The sequence below is a fragment of the Arabidopsis thaliana genome, chromosome 3 (genome assembly GCF_000001735.4).
Source record: "Arabidopsis thaliana chromosome 3, partial sequence".
NCBI lineage: Eukaryota > Viridiplantae > Streptophyta > Magnoliopsida > Brassicales > Brassicaceae > Arabidopsis > Arabidopsis thaliana.
In genome coordinates this window covers 18,266,989-18,281,222 of record NC_003074.8, presented here as the reverse complement: position 1 = coordinate 18,281,222, position 14,234 = coordinate 18,266,989, and the positions used below count along the sequence as shown (strand labels likewise).

Here is a 14,234-nt window from a genome sequence, read left to right as displayed (position 1 = left end):
AAAAGAAAAGAATGTCACAAGTTTTAATGTGTTTTTTCTTGATAGCTCATACGTGCACATTAATACGAGTTTGAACTCAAATTATGATACGACATCGTTGTTAATACAATAATTTTCACACTTAGTTTAAAAAAAAATAAAAAATGATGTCGAGTCTAAATGAATCATTTGACGGTCGATAAGACAATAACTACATTTTTGGTGACCTCGAGTCTCCATAAGTAGTCACATATTGATTTTTTTACAACTTATATATTAATAAAAAATGTATACATTAGATAGATTAAGATAGTATAACTATATATACATATGTATACAAATATTTCTATATATATATAGATGCATATATATGAGTACATCATATTCTTATTCTCTTTTTTATTAATTTATTTTTTAGATGCATGAGTAATACATGTACTTACCAAAAAATCTATTTTTCAATGTATCTAATCATTAATCAAAATTTTGAAAATCAGTATTCATCAGTATTTTTCTTTTTAATCGTAATATACTTTCCTAATTTCCTCATTATGTAATCATTAGTTCCTGATTTGTTTTTTTTAGATATGATTTATAGTTTTTGAGAAACTAGTTGATAATTTGATGAATTATAAATATGTTACTTGTCTGAAAATACAATCTTTCACCAAAAGATTTAGTTTCAATTGTAGTAAGTGCGTAGTGCTTAGTTATTGAAAACCTATGGGCGAATACATAGTGGTAAATATCATCAATTTGCTAACACACATTTTTCCGCCAACTGGTAACTACCCATGTACGCATATAAATATAGAAGCATGAGTTAGTTCCAAACAACAAAACTAAAACAAGAGAAAAATGCTTTCAAAGATGAAGCTGGTGGTTCTCATGTCGTTCTTGCTTCTGCTTCCATTGTGTTCATCGGGTAAATCAATTTGCATATTTGTATATAGATTATATTTTCAAACATCTAATTAAGTAAAGGAATGGTTACAGTTGCATGATTAAAGGTGTGAAAAAACTGTTTATTTTATATTCAATCGTGTTACATTTTTAACATATATCCAATATCTCTCTAGTCAGCTAGTTATGGATTTCAATCAAATAATATGGTTGTTTATTGCATTTACTTGTTTTTTGTAGGATTTGGAGAGGGCCATGGAGTTACTCACACCAACCAATATTCCTTAAACAATGTAAGAAATCTCATTAAATAAAATGCTTATTTTCATACAGTTTTAGTTTCTCTCATATTTATTGACTAATAAGAAATTTAGTCCATAAGTACTTTCAGTCTTTTGAAAACAAAATCAGCATATGATAAATATTGTGATATTTTTTACCAAATTAAAAAGTAACTGTTAATATGTAATATAGCTTGAGGAGAGTATCCCCACGATCATGGATTATCCAGAACCAGGCCCTAACCCAATACATGATCCAACGAAACCCGGTTATGGTCGTCCTCCGCCACCTCCACCAAAGATGAACTAACAATCATGATGAAGCAAATAAAAATGTGTAATTATGTTAATCATGCTCGCGCGGAGAACTAGTATGCATGTGAAGCAAAAAACTATATGCTATGTACTATCAAACTAATCAATGAAATAAATAAAATGCTAATATAAAGTTGGTCAACTGTTTGAATCATTGAATTTTTTCTTAGTTATCAACATAATAAACTTATGATTCTACAAATTTGATCTAGATATCACTTGATCGGGAAAATTACGCATCTTACCATTAATGAAAATTTGAAATGCTTCACCACACCTACTCAAATTTTAAATGTTTGATACACCGTTGAAAACCTATGCACAATAAGGTTGAACAAGTTCTCGAGAGAGGATCTTACTTTCACTTCTTAATATCAATGTTCGAGGTTGATTTGGTTCAATTCTTCCATTTTCCATTAGACCGGTTCTAATTTTTAAAATTTCCAAGTTGGTTTGGGCTTTACCACAAGGCTGATCTTTTAATTTGTTTGGCCAATAGTTGGAAGAAAAATGAGGCCTAATGCGTAAAGCTTGGGGAAAAAGGAAAGAAAAAGAAGTATAAAAAACAAAAAAATACAATTCATTATAAAAAGGTCTAGGTCACTAAAATTGGGAGAAAACCCTAGAAAACAAAGCCTAATTCGCAAGCAATGGAGGAGCAGAATCGTGGATGTCCCATCGTTGTGTGGTGGGATTTAGGTAGCGGTGGCCTTCCAAGTGGCTGCGACGCTCTCGGAGTCTTAGAGACCATAAAGTCGGCCATGAATGGTTGAGGATTCTGCGGTTCCCTAAACGTTGAGGCACTTACAGTAAAGGGATATGAGGTAAGTACGTAAGTGTGGACATCGTCGACAGGCTCATTGTTACTGGGGTAGAGTTTGTACCTGTGGTTTTGAAAGAAGAGCACGACGGCAACAGGTACGAGATTTGCAACAGAATTGAGAATTGGAAAAAGTCACACGGCCCTCAAGGTGTGATTGTTGTAATCAGCTGTGACATAGCTTACGGTAAGAGTTTACGCTTCTTGAGAAATGCTGGTTTTCAGACTGTTATCGTGTATATCCCAGGCTCTACACAATTGGATCCTAGACAATATGGTTTGTTTTTCTTTTTGTTTTCTTGGATCGTACTTTTGTTCTATATGAGTCTGTGAGCCATATTTGATTTATCTTTATTCTCATCGTTCTCAGGGTCTCAATTCGATTATGCTATCCATGTTGATTCTCATCATTCTCAAAACGAGATGATTAAAAGATTAATAGGGTACACAAATTAACAAGAGTAGCAACGATTATCAATTGAACCTCGCAAGTAGCTTAGTTTGAGTGATGTTGAACACAAAAGTAGACAAGAGGCTCTAAAAACACTGATAATTGCATATGGATGTGGACATTACATATAGTAGCTTAGCTTATGTTGGAAAATCTGGAGGTCAAACTTACTTTTAATAGTTTTTTCAAGGAGGCAATATCATCAATCTCCAGAGAAGAATTTCATCTCTCCTCTTCCACTTCATACTTCTGGTTCACTCAAGAGCGTAGCATGGGGATTCATGGAATTGGAGATGTTTGTTGTGCATTAGTTTCTTGGGAGACACTCATGGACTTCTTTTGGGCCTTTGCTCAAGTTTCTTGGTGAGGAGCCGCAAACACTTAGGATCCTAATCTCAGCAACATTAGACCTCATTCTTTCCTTACAAACTATGCATCTATCTGCCTCTGCAGCCCCTAGTGGAGGATTCATAAGATTGGTTTCTCATCAACAAAAGCTGATTTTTAATTAATGTTTCATCTACTAACCCAAAAATCTATCTTTCAATGTATTTAATCATTAATCAAAAAATTTAAAATCATTCTTCATGAGTATTTTTCTTTTTAATCATAATATAGTTTCCTACTTTCCTCATTAATTAATTATTATCTTTTTAATAAATATGATCTGATATTTTTTGGAAACTAATTACTAATTTGATGAATTATAAATATGTTTAAAAATAAAATCGCCAAAAGATTTAGTTTGAATTGTAGTAAATGCGAAATGCATGTGTCAATATCATCAATCTGCCAACACATTTTTCCACCAAAACGTAACTACATGTACACATATATATATAGAAGCGTGAGTCCAAACAACAAAACTAAAACAAACAAAAAAATGCTTTCAAAGATAAAGCCGGTGGTTCTCATGTCGTTCTTGCTTCTGTTTCCATTGTGTTCTTCGGGTAAATCAATTTGTATATTTGTATATGGATTATCTTGTTTAAACATCTAATTAAGTAAAGGAATGGTTACAATTGCATGATTAAAGGTGTGAAAAAACTGTTTATTTTATATTCAAACAGGTTCTGTAAATAGTTTTACATTTTTTGTAGGGTTTAGAGAAGGCCATGGAGTTACTCACACCGACCAAAATTCCTTAAACAAGGTAAGCAATCTCATTTAATAAAAAGTTTATTTTCATAGATTTTAGTTTCTCTCATATTTTTATTGACAAATAAATTTAATCAATAAATATTTTCACTCATTTGAAAGAAATTAGCATATGATAATTATTGGGTATTTTTTTACCAAACCAAAAAGTAATATTGTTTTTTTTTTTGTTAAGAACCAAAAAGTAATTGTTAATATGTAATAAAGGTTGAAGAGAGTATTCCAACGATCATGGATTATCCGGAACCAGGTCCAGACCCGAAACACGATCCAACAAAACCCGGTTATGGTTTTCCTCCCCCACCGCCACCGCCACTGTCACCGCCACCGCCACCGAAGATGAACTAAGAATCATGATGAAGCAAAAATATGTAATATCGTTAAATCATGCTCGTGAGAAGAACTAGTATTCATGTGAAGCAAAAGAAAAACTTAAATATGATGATTCTATGATATGTACTATCAAAGTAATCAATCAAATATAAAAGAGTAAATTTGGAAAAATTGGTCAATTGTTTGATCTTTGATTTTTTTCCTATTTATGAATATTAAACTTTTGATTTAACAAATTTAATCTACATGTAAAATTAATGATGATGCAATGCTTACCGATATTTTCATTTTTCAATAATCGTTTAGTGATTGTTGTTCTCTTTAATTTTAAGGAATTTGAATAGACAAAGATTGATTTAAAAAATGTTTACATGACAAGATTATAGCTCATAAGTTCGAAACCGAAACCGGAAAGTCGAATATGTATGAAATTTAAAGAAAACAATTTCTACTTATAATTCATATTATAATCACTCTTGAAACGTATGGTTGACTCTTGTACTCAAAGTTTTCAACGCAATTAATATCTATTTAAAAATACCAGATTCTACTGATTTTTGTTACACATTACTGTAACGTATAAACATTACTGCCACCCATATGATTTTCCTACATCTCACAACTAAAACTGATGCACCATTAATAAAAGGTTGAAACTTTTGATCTACCGTTGAAACCTATGCATAATAATTAAATATAAGATCCAAAGAGTTCAAAAGCACTTCATAATATATTAATATATGTATTCATCCAAAGTACTTATTATTTGGTGAATATTTTTATGATGTACATAAATGATCTACCATATGGAACCAAAAGAGAAAAAGGCATCCACTACTTTATCAATTGTAAATTTACTATATCTAATAACATCAATATACCATATTATGGTATAGTTAATAATAAAATTAGTACTTAAGATTTATATTATTATTAGTAATGACATTCAACTATTGTATATGTAAATTACCTATACATGTTCAACCTTCAATAGTTATACAAAAAATTACTAATTCTTCCATCAAAAAAAAAAAAAAAAAAGGATCCTTAATGTAAGCTTTTCTGGATATTATAGCTACTTTATATTCAATCAACCAAACTCTACTTGCCAAAAAAAAAGAAAAGGAATCTCTACTTGACACATGTTTTTGTGAAACTCAACATTGTTTTTTACCATTAGATTACCATATATTTGACTGAACCATAAGATTATTTATAAGTTACGAAACTCAAACATTTTTTTTTTCATTCGATCTCTTTCTTCGTAACAAAGTTCCACCTACAAATGAATAAAATTTTGAACATCCTCACTTTCTTGTTTCTTCGGCATGTGATGCAGATACACCAAGAGCCCGTCATGCATGTCGTATATCCGAAAAACAAAGCATGTCCCGATGGGTGTCAATAGACATGCAACGTAGCATTTACGATTGGTTGTAAATGTATTATGTTAAATTTTTCTCTTATATATGTTAATATGTATATGTCTAATATATATAATATATATCCCTTTGGTGCTAATGATCGAATCTATGACCATAGTATATCAAATCGAGAAGATGTACAGATCGTGAAATTTTATATCTCATAACAACACGAATCATGATTATGACTTTTGTATGGGTAAAAATTCGATGTTTTGGTATAGTTTGTGTATTTATATTATAAAATATAATATAGAAAAATAAAAGAAAAAATAGGAAATCCACAATTTTCCGGTTTAGTAAAGCGCTTGCACAAATAAAAACCGGTATTGGCATTTCAGTATTCGTCCAAGAAAGTGTAGAGAGTGTCATCTTTCTTGGTTTTGCGTCGACTAAGCAAAGCCTTGAGCAATCGTTTGCTCTTGCTCGGTTGTTGCTGCTCTGTTTCTTTCTGGTTATCTTTCTCGAATGCGACTCGGACCGAAGCCGATCTTCTTGGTTCTGATGGATACTGGAAAATGCAAAAGAAGAAGAATCAAGAAGAGGTAAATTGATGAAACACATTTTCTGGTGGAGTTTTGTTCCAATGGAAGCTTTTTATACCCGTATAGGAGTTATAGATCTGCTCTTGCTTGGTGTCGTTGGTCGGCTGATTGATGCTGACTTCCTGGTAGCGACTGATCCAGATCTTAGTAGTGGAAACCGATGCGGTGAAACTGATCTCTTATCTGATTATATCACACGAAAACATGTATAAAGGATCGAGTATCGAGCGGAAAAAAACCAAGCGATTGTGGTGTTTACCTTGTTCTTTCTTTGGAATGGTAGAGGTAAACGAAAAGGTTGCTGATCGTTGAGGTGGTTGCCGTGGAGATGAACTCTGAGATGTTGATTTTCTGCAAAGACAATCAGGTCTCATTGTTTTGTTCTTGTGTTTGAAAATGTGTGTTGTGTTATTTCTTGAGCAAGCGTTTGGATAATTTACCTAACAGGTGGTGGAGGCGTTTCCCGGATTGTAGCACGAACAGCTATAAAAGAGCAAACCAATCAGTTAGTAAGAAATCTTGAATCTTGGATTGTGTACAACAGAAACATAGAAGATACAAACTCACCATTTCGGAATTGGTTCCAATCATCTGCATCCTCTAAACTGCTTCCAAAGTACTTAAGCTTTTCAAGATTTGTAGCAGTCATAATTTCACCCGCTGATAAAGATTGCATCTTAGTGAGTATCGAAAATTTCTAACCCGAGTGCGAGAAAGAGAGAATTTACCGGGTAAGATGTATCGTTTATGGAACTTTGGAGTGTCAATAACAAGTGATTGCTGTGAACGCCCTTCATGATCCATATACTCTTGGCACATTCTTAGCCTCTAACCACCATCCCATTGTTATTTTTCCCAACATAAACACAAAATTACAACTTAGTAACCCCAAAAAGAAACCTTCACGGATAAATACAAGTTTTTAGGAGCTTTTTTATACCTGTTCGATGCAAGATACTCGCAGCTCGGTCTCTGATACTTCATCGACTTTTTCATCGATAAAGTCATTCACTTTATATGTAACAGAGCCTAAATGGTCAACTGTATTCACCAGAGCCTTCACAGCGTAGTCTTTCAGTGTCTCTACAACACTGCACTTAACATGAGAAACAACTACTGAGAAAAACCAAGAAATTTTTTGTGACACAATAAATCTGAAGCGCTGCTTAATACTAACTCACATCTGCTTTTTATCATCGGTTGTGTAAGATAGTTCGAAATACTCGGCTGCTGAATACAACTGCGCTCGCAGATTCTTCAAGTCCTGAGGAAATAAAAGAGCAGAAAACCTTTCAATTAATTGTCAAATAAACCTACAAAGATTTTAGAAAACAAGATATGATTCAGCATTGTAACAACACTTGGATCTTCAATCACAGAGACCATTAATTATCATTTTACTTTTGTCATCGGTTTCACATATAGAAAGATAGTATGTGCTTGGTATTATAGCATTGTCCTTCTAAGTCAGATGGAGATTTGAACAATTTATCAGAAACTAGGCAATATTTTGCAAATTCAGAATCTACCTGAAGACCATCAGAGAAGAGCATACTTTGCTGCATAGAAACCTCATCGTAATTTGAAGCTTCATGTGACGCAGGCATTGTAGCCACTGCAGTCTTCTATTTTTTCAACAGAGAGGAAGATAAACCTCAGTCTTCTTCAAAGCTGTTTCATTCAAGATTTTCCAAGAACACTTGTATATCACTAGTTGTTTTTATTACATATGAACAAAGAAAATGAACAAGGCTTTTACTTTGCTCCATAACTAATCCAATAAGAAGAAACAAACAAACAAGTAGAATCCACAGCTCTCTAAAGTAACCACAGATTTTCTAATCTTTTATTAGTACTCTATTAAAAATTAACAAACAATTCCCAGGGAGAAAGAAAACTGTGTACCAATAGCTGAGACAATATTTTATAATGTACAATGAATTCATCAAGAACAATAAAACACATATGAAACAAGAAAGCAAAACCCAGTCCTGAGGAAACAAAATTGTACCCTAAAACCCTCAAGAACACTAAAAAAAAAAAAGCTTTTAACTTGCTAAATCGAGAGAGGAGAAGTAGTAAAACCAATTCAAAATCACAAGTTAAATCCTAAACAAATTGATGTGTTTAAAAGAAGATAATGAAACCAGTGGACCAAAAGTTTCGACCTTTAAGTGAAATTTAAGATAATGAGAGTGGAAGGAAACCTGTGGAACTGTGATTATTCAATCCAAAACTCTCTCTATTGTTCCTTTAATGGGTGTTTCTGCTCCAAGGAGAGATCCAATTTGTCTGAGAAAAATGAAGATTTTGAAGACAGTTACAGTTCAAATTTGGATAGAGAGAGACAAAGAGAGGAATGTCTATTGATTTAGTTGAGATTTGAAGGAAGGAAGGAAGTGAGTGATGATGATGGTCTTGTCTCGTTGAGTGTTGTTGGTATAGAGACTAGAGAGACAAGTCGAAGAAACAACCTCAGACTTAACCCACTTTGTCCCATCGTTTGCGGAGACAAACGAAACGCGCTCTCTTGCAGAAAAATCGGTAAGCAAATAACCGAATGAACCGAACCGTAAAAACAAAACCGCATCCGAACCGAACTTTTTAAAATAACCGAATAGTTAGTAAAATGATATTGAATCAAATGAAAAAGTTTTATCGATCAATCACATTCCCAAGTCATGGCTTTGTGGATAGTTAAAACTTAAAAGAAACAAGATATTGAATCAAATGCATTAGGTAGTTCGATTGCAATTAAGATGATATCTTGTACTAAGCATTTTGGTTCATTTTAGTGGATTTTAAGTTTGGAGTGATTTTTTTTTTTTTTGGTAGGCGAGTTTGGAGTGTTTTGACTTTTGAGTGGACTCTTAGATTTTTTTTAATAAAGTAGGCATAATAGTGTTTTTTTTTTTAACTAACAAGCTTACGATCGTGTGGTCTGTAACATGAGTATATCTAGGATAACAATTTCATTACATTTTTAACAAAATAACTTTTGAGACAAAAGATAAAAATTGAAAAAACATGCAATGATTAAGGGACGCACGTCTTTGGATAACCATGTAGTTCTTTATTACTTTTTAAAATAGTAACTATAGTTCCATGATTATAAATCATGTTTTTTTTTGAATGAATTTAAAATTTATTCAACCAAAAAACCTTTGTACAATGAATGCAACCTTATTTTAAATGTTATTTTGAGAAAAGATTTGTAAAGAGATTGAAACAACTAGTTCCTAGAGGCGAACCATAACCGAAGTCCATCCTCGTATTTGTGTGGATCCCGACGACGGACTGAAGATAATTTGTTGCGTATCATATATCAAGAAACTTGATTAGTTGAGCTGCAGGTGTTGGGGACTCGCCGTGTCTTTATAAATCATGTTTGTCATGCTCATTATCACTGACAAATTTTGAGTAGTTACTATGGTGGAGCGGTCGTCATTTTGTGAAAATTTATATCATCAGTTATTTCCTATCACCAAACAAACTTTTTGGTGCAACCAATTAAACATGCAATTCATTTTCTTTCAATTGCATCTTTTTTAGTTTAGTCATTTAATACAAAAGTTATGAGTCCCATGTTTAATTCGCTATTTTAGTATTTTGGTTAGCAGTCGGATTTTTCTTCAAATTCTTGCATGTGTGAAACATTTTTTAAAAACTAAAAAGTATTATTTTTCAATAATACTACGGTTTAATAATACTAATTTTTAAAAACTTCTAAAGCGAAGAAAAATTGCAAATAAATATTCACAACTTTTAATTTTTTTGGTAAATTTATTCTCCACCTGCAAAGGCTGCAATATAAGACTCAACTTTAACAGACTATATAACATCATATATATTATAAAACAACGTCGTTTTGGTTAAAATTTGTTATAAAAACATCGTGTGAGTCGAACTTTTGGTCTTGTCGAAAGTCCAAAGATACATTATGCGCTTCTCTAAGAGTAGGCAACATAGGCATTTTTTTTTAAAAAATTTAATGTTAAATTATATTCAAAGAAAAATAAACTGTTTATACATATAAATGCAAACTTTTTTAAAAAAAATAGATCAAATGTGTATCTTATCTATCCTTGATTTTGATCTTGCCTTGAAGCAAACCACACTTGGATTCCTCTTGGGTACTTCTCTTCACCTCTCACCCTTAGCGTGCTTAATCGATTCCTTATGTTTTTGTCGATTAGCCTGATTATCTTCTCCGTCCTCGATGGCGCGTCTCTCCATGTCTTCTCTCATTTCTCTCTCTCCATATAGAATGTATCGTGTTTTGAAACACATACCGAAGCACAATCCTTGTAGTGGCGTCAAGATCTTTACTCACTAACTCCTTCATGATATCTAGCCAATTGTCCGTATATTTGCTAGCTAGTAGTCTTCCCGCCAGTTCACTCCACACCGTTCTCGAATAAGGGCATTGGAAAAATAAATGTTCTCTTGTCTCCAAAGGATAGTTGCAGAGAAGACAGCTAGTACCCACGTTTTTGTTCCATTTCAGCATTCTCTCCCTGTTGCAATTCTATTCTTCACCACCAACCAAGTGACAAACGCATACTTCGGAGTTGCATCCGAGAACCATATCGCTTTGTAGTCCTGCATCTCTGGCCTTGTTGAACGAATCTGCAGCCACGTCTCCTTGGATACAAAATTCTTTCTGTAGCAGTCATTTTTCCTCTCCATAGTGGTATATCATGTTCTGTTTCTCGCCTATTTGTTCGCAGGTTTTGCAGTTCAACTTCAATGAGGTTCACGAAGCTTTGTCGATGGTTTCTTGTTCGGGGTTTACTTATCGCTTCACTAAGCATACTGTTTTTTGGAATTCCCATATCTATGCAGCCTCTATCTCCTAACTTTTCATAGATGACACCCATTGAGCTCCATGAATCATACCAAAAGGAAGTTGTGTCCCCATTCTTCACTTCCACCTTGTGGAACATCTTTGCTTGTTCCCGATACTTCAGCATCTTCCTCCACATCCATGACCCGCTAGTTGTGTTATCTTTCACTGCCCAAAATGAGCCGTCTCTTATGAGGTGTTTTTTAACCCAATCAACCCATAATGAACTTCTCGCTGAAAGAATTCTCCATATTAGCTTCAATATGCAGACTTTATTTGCCTCCTCAATTGATCGTAGCCCTAAACCACCTTCGCTTTTGCCATAAGTTCAAAAACAATTTCAAAATTTTTGTTAGAGTAAAAATGTCCAATGTTTGGATAAAAAAAAATTAGTAAGAAACTTTAACATTTTACTGGTTTTGCCTAAGATCGTCCCATAGATTAAGACGGACCTAGTTTCAATAGTAATAACTTACGGACATTTTTTTCCATGGAGAAGAAACAAGTTACCAACCGGCAAGGATCAACCTCTTTGGAGAAGGAAAAAATGACTCATTCACTTGTAAGTTTGCTTCGCAAGACACACAGCATTTGATTTCAGCAAGTAAATCCAATTTTTGATTGGTACAAGGATGTATGGTTCCCTAACTTCACATCTAAGCTCTATTTCAAAATTACTAATCATAATGGCCTAGCTACGTGAGATAGATTGGTAAAGTGGAATGTGGGAGCGAGTAGTAATTGTGTATTTTGTAGTGAACAAGTAGAGACAAGGGACCATCTTTTTTTTCCTGGTCATACTCCTCTCAAGTTTGGTCATCACTATCTCGTGGTCTCGTTGGCCACAGATTCACGTCAAGATGGGGCTGCCTAGTTCCCATACTCACGGACTCTTCCATTCCGCAACTACACTTGTTCTCACTATAAAGAGATGTGAGCGTTCTTTGAGTTAACCATGAGAAACAGGACATCAAGGTTTTCTTTTATGGATTATGGAATTGTCTTTTTACCAAACTAACTCCTCGATCAGCCTCCTTCCAAGTTGTTTATGCTCGTCGTTTGGTGGTATAATACCGTGACATTAAAAACTTGAGATGACATGTTCCACTATTAATATGTTAATTCTCAGAGACGAAAATCTTGGACCAAAACATTTAGTTTGAATTGTAGTAAATGTGTAGTGCATAGTTACTTTACTTAGCCATTTTCCCACCAGTAGACAGTGGAAGATCCAGAATATGTTTTTTTAATCCAGAGTACAATTATATAGCTACATATATTAAAAATAAATACTAAATAGTATTACGATGAATCAATGAGAAAGAAATTTTGTTTCTATAAAAATAAGGTCGATGATGGTAGGCCAATCATCGTTTCAATGGTCTATTGGGTTTTATAAAATTTTGGATAAAAAATAAAATTTATATGGTTGTGAAATAAATAAAAAATTGGACTAAAGCACTTCTTGATTTTACTTGAATTGTTTTGTTAGAGCATCTCCATCGGGAGTATCTGAGAGAGTATCTGGAGACAAAAAAATATAAAATAATGAAAAAATAGGAGAGAGAGTCAGACACGTTTCTAGTTTGAGAAACTTAGAGATAATATCTTTCCACGTGTCTTTATATTAATGGCCCAATTCTTTTTTTTTATAGTTTAAAATTTAAATAAATAACTTAATTATTATAAATTGATTAAAATAATATTGTTGAGAAACCCACGCAGTATTAGCCTGATGGAGATGGTCTTAATTTATATAGCTATTCGAGGGAGAACAAAAAACAGTAGGCACGTGCCTACTTTCCCCATGCTGTACGTCCGCATCTGCCAGTATGCGTTCATTGGCCTACGAACTATGTCTACTATATATAGAGAAGCATGCGTTCTTCTTCCAAACAACAAAACCAAAATATATATTTTTTCTCGGAAAAAAAAACATGTTTTCAAAGATGCAGCTGGTGGTTCTCATGTCGTTCTTGCTCCTTCTTCCATTGTGTTCTTCAAGTAATTTGAGAATGTTTTATATCATCTAATTAGATAGTCTTACATTTTTAATATCAAAGATCTATTCTGATTATTACCATTTTCACAATTATAATCTATTAATATGGTTGTTTATTGAATTCCATTTTCGCTTTTAGGGTTTGGAGAGAGCCATGAAGATGGAGTTCCTCACACCGACCAATATTCACTAAATATGGTAAGCAGTATCATTAACCAAAATGTACATTTCACATTTGTCATAGATTTTAATTTTCTCTCTGATTAATAATCAACATTTTCACTCACTTCAAAATAGATCTGTATATGATAACCATCGTGAATTTTTTCACCAAACCAAAAAAATAATGTAGGTTGAAGAGAGTATTCCGAAAATGATGGAAACAGGCACAAACCCAAGCCACGATCAGACAACAAACGGTTGGGGTCGTCCTACGCGGCCACCGCCATCGCGGATGATGGATTATCCGAAAACATACCCAAACCCAAGCCGCGGTCAGACAACAAACCGTGTTATTCGTTTGTCGCCACCGCCACCACGGATGATGGATTATCCGAAAAAAGACCCAAACCCAAGCCACGATCAGACAATAAACCGTGTTATTCGTTTGTCGCCACCGCCACCACGGATGATGGATTATCCGAAAGCATACCCAAACCCAAGCCGCGGTTAGACAACAAACCGTGTTATTCGTTTGTCGCCCCGCCACCGCGGATGATGGGTTATCCGAAAACATACCCAAACCCAAGCCACGATCAGACAATAAACCGTGTTATTCGTTTGTCGCCACCGCCACCGCGGATGAACTAAGAATTATGATGATGAAGTAGAGATGAAAATATGATGTGTAACTGTCAAACTAATCAATAATAAGCTATAATAAACTTGGTCAAAGAATTGGTCAATTGTTTGCATTTTTACTTTCGGTAAAAGAATTCAAACTTTGAATCATTGAATTTTTTTTTCTTCTTAAATAATCAAGTTAATAAACTTGTGAACCAAGAAATTTCATCTGCAGATCATTTTCATCAATTTGGTTTTGAAAACACTAATAAACTGTCTACATATATGTTTATTTATCTTTTAGAATTTTGTTTGTTCTTTATAAGGAATCTGAAAAGGCAATCATAGATTTTTTAAAAAGATTACAACTCATCGAGAAAGTTCACGAGTTTTA

General features: G+C 33.6%; 4 protein-coding genes, 2 long non-coding RNA genes and 1 pseudogene across 10 annotated transcripts; 4 read left to right on the top strand and 3 right to left on the bottom strand.

Moving 5' to 3' along the window:
• The first annotated feature begins 814 nt into the window (after positions 1–814).
• Positions 815–1,601, top strand: AT3G49305 (uncharacterized protein). The gene is made up of 3 exons (NM_114790.3): positions 815–904; positions 1,123–1,175; positions 1,357–1,601. The coding sequence occupies exons 1-3, from the start codon at positions 838–840 to the stop codon at positions 1,471–1,473; spliced, it is 237 nt and encodes a 78-aa protein (NP_566919.1). The 5' UTR covers positions 815–837; the 3' UTR covers positions 1,474–1,601.
• Positions 1,602–2,822: 1,221 nt separating this feature from the next.
• On the bottom strand, positions 2,823–3,211 carry AT3G08055. The gene has a single exon (NR_141381.1). It is a non-coding gene; the product is annotated as an other RNA (long non-coding RNA).
• On the top strand, positions 2,967–3,211 carry AT3G08050. Its single transcript, NR_141380.1, has one exon. It is a non-coding gene; the product is annotated as an other RNA (long non-coding RNA).
• Positions 3,212–3,617: 406 nt separating this feature from the next.
• AT3G49300 (proline-rich family protein) lies at positions 3,618–4,453 on the top strand. The gene is made up of 3 exons (NM_114789.2): positions 3,618–3,699; positions 3,850–3,902; positions 4,115–4,453. The coding sequence occupies exons 1-3, from the start codon at positions 3,633–3,635 to the stop codon at positions 4,253–4,255; spliced, it is 261 nt and encodes an 86-aa protein (NP_566918.1). The 5' UTR covers positions 3,618–3,632; the 3' UTR covers positions 4,256–4,453.
• Positions 4,454–5,780: 1,327 nt separating this feature from the next.
• On the bottom strand, positions 5,781–8,940 carry ABIL2 (ABL interactor-like protein 2). Of its 2 annotated transcripts, none has more exons than NM_114788.4 (10): positions 8,417–8,940; positions 7,739–7,880; positions 7,391–7,473; positions 7,150–7,300; positions 6,938–7,037; positions 6,777–6,869; positions 6,650–6,692; positions 6,469–6,560; positions 6,268–6,392; positions 5,781–6,175 (listed from the first exon to the last, which is right to left on the bottom strand). In NM_114788.4, the coding sequence occupies exons 2-10, from the start codon at positions 7,814–7,816 to the stop codon at positions 6,002–6,004; spliced, it is 939 nt and encodes a 312-aa protein (NP_190498.1). In that variant the 5' UTR covers positions 7,817–7,880; positions 8,417–8,940; the 3' UTR covers positions 5,781–6,001. The 2 variants fall into 2 exon arrangements, with proteins under 2 accessions (NP_190498.1, NP_001030832.1); NM_001035755.2 differs by having other exon boundaries at positions 5,882–6,175; positions 7,739–7,834; positions 8,417–8,733.
• A 1,348-nt stretch (positions 8,941–10,288) lies between these two features.
• AT3G49280 lies at positions 10,289–11,198 on the bottom strand (annotated as a pseudogene; the record flags this gene model as incomplete). Its single annotated transcript has 4 exons — positions 10,289–10,424; positions 10,502–10,726; positions 10,774–10,853; positions 11,109–11,198.
• Positions 11,199–12,951: 1,753 nt separating this feature from the next.
• On the top strand, positions 12,952–14,074 carry AT3G49270 (extensin-like protein). 3 transcript variants are annotated; one of them, NM_001084793.1, is made up of 4 exons: positions 12,952–13,059; positions 13,197–13,255; positions 13,410–13,778; positions 13,869–13,911. In NM_001084793.1, exons 1-3 carry the CDS (start codon positions 12,993–12,995, stop codon positions 13,728–13,730), a joined length of 447 nt encoding a protein of 148 aa, NP_001078262.1. In that variant the 5' UTR covers positions 12,952–12,992; the 3' UTR covers positions 13,731–13,778; positions 13,869–13,911. The 3 variants fall into 3 exon arrangements, with proteins under 3 accessions (NP_001078262.1, NP_001078263.1, NP_190496.2); NM_001084794.1 differs by lacking the exon at positions 13,869–13,911 and adding an exon at positions 13,807–13,825 and having other exon boundaries at positions 12,953–13,059; positions 13,410–13,725; NM_114786.4 differs by having other exon boundaries at positions 12,953–13,059; positions 13,410–14,074.
• Positions 14,075–14,234: the final 160 nt, after the last annotated feature.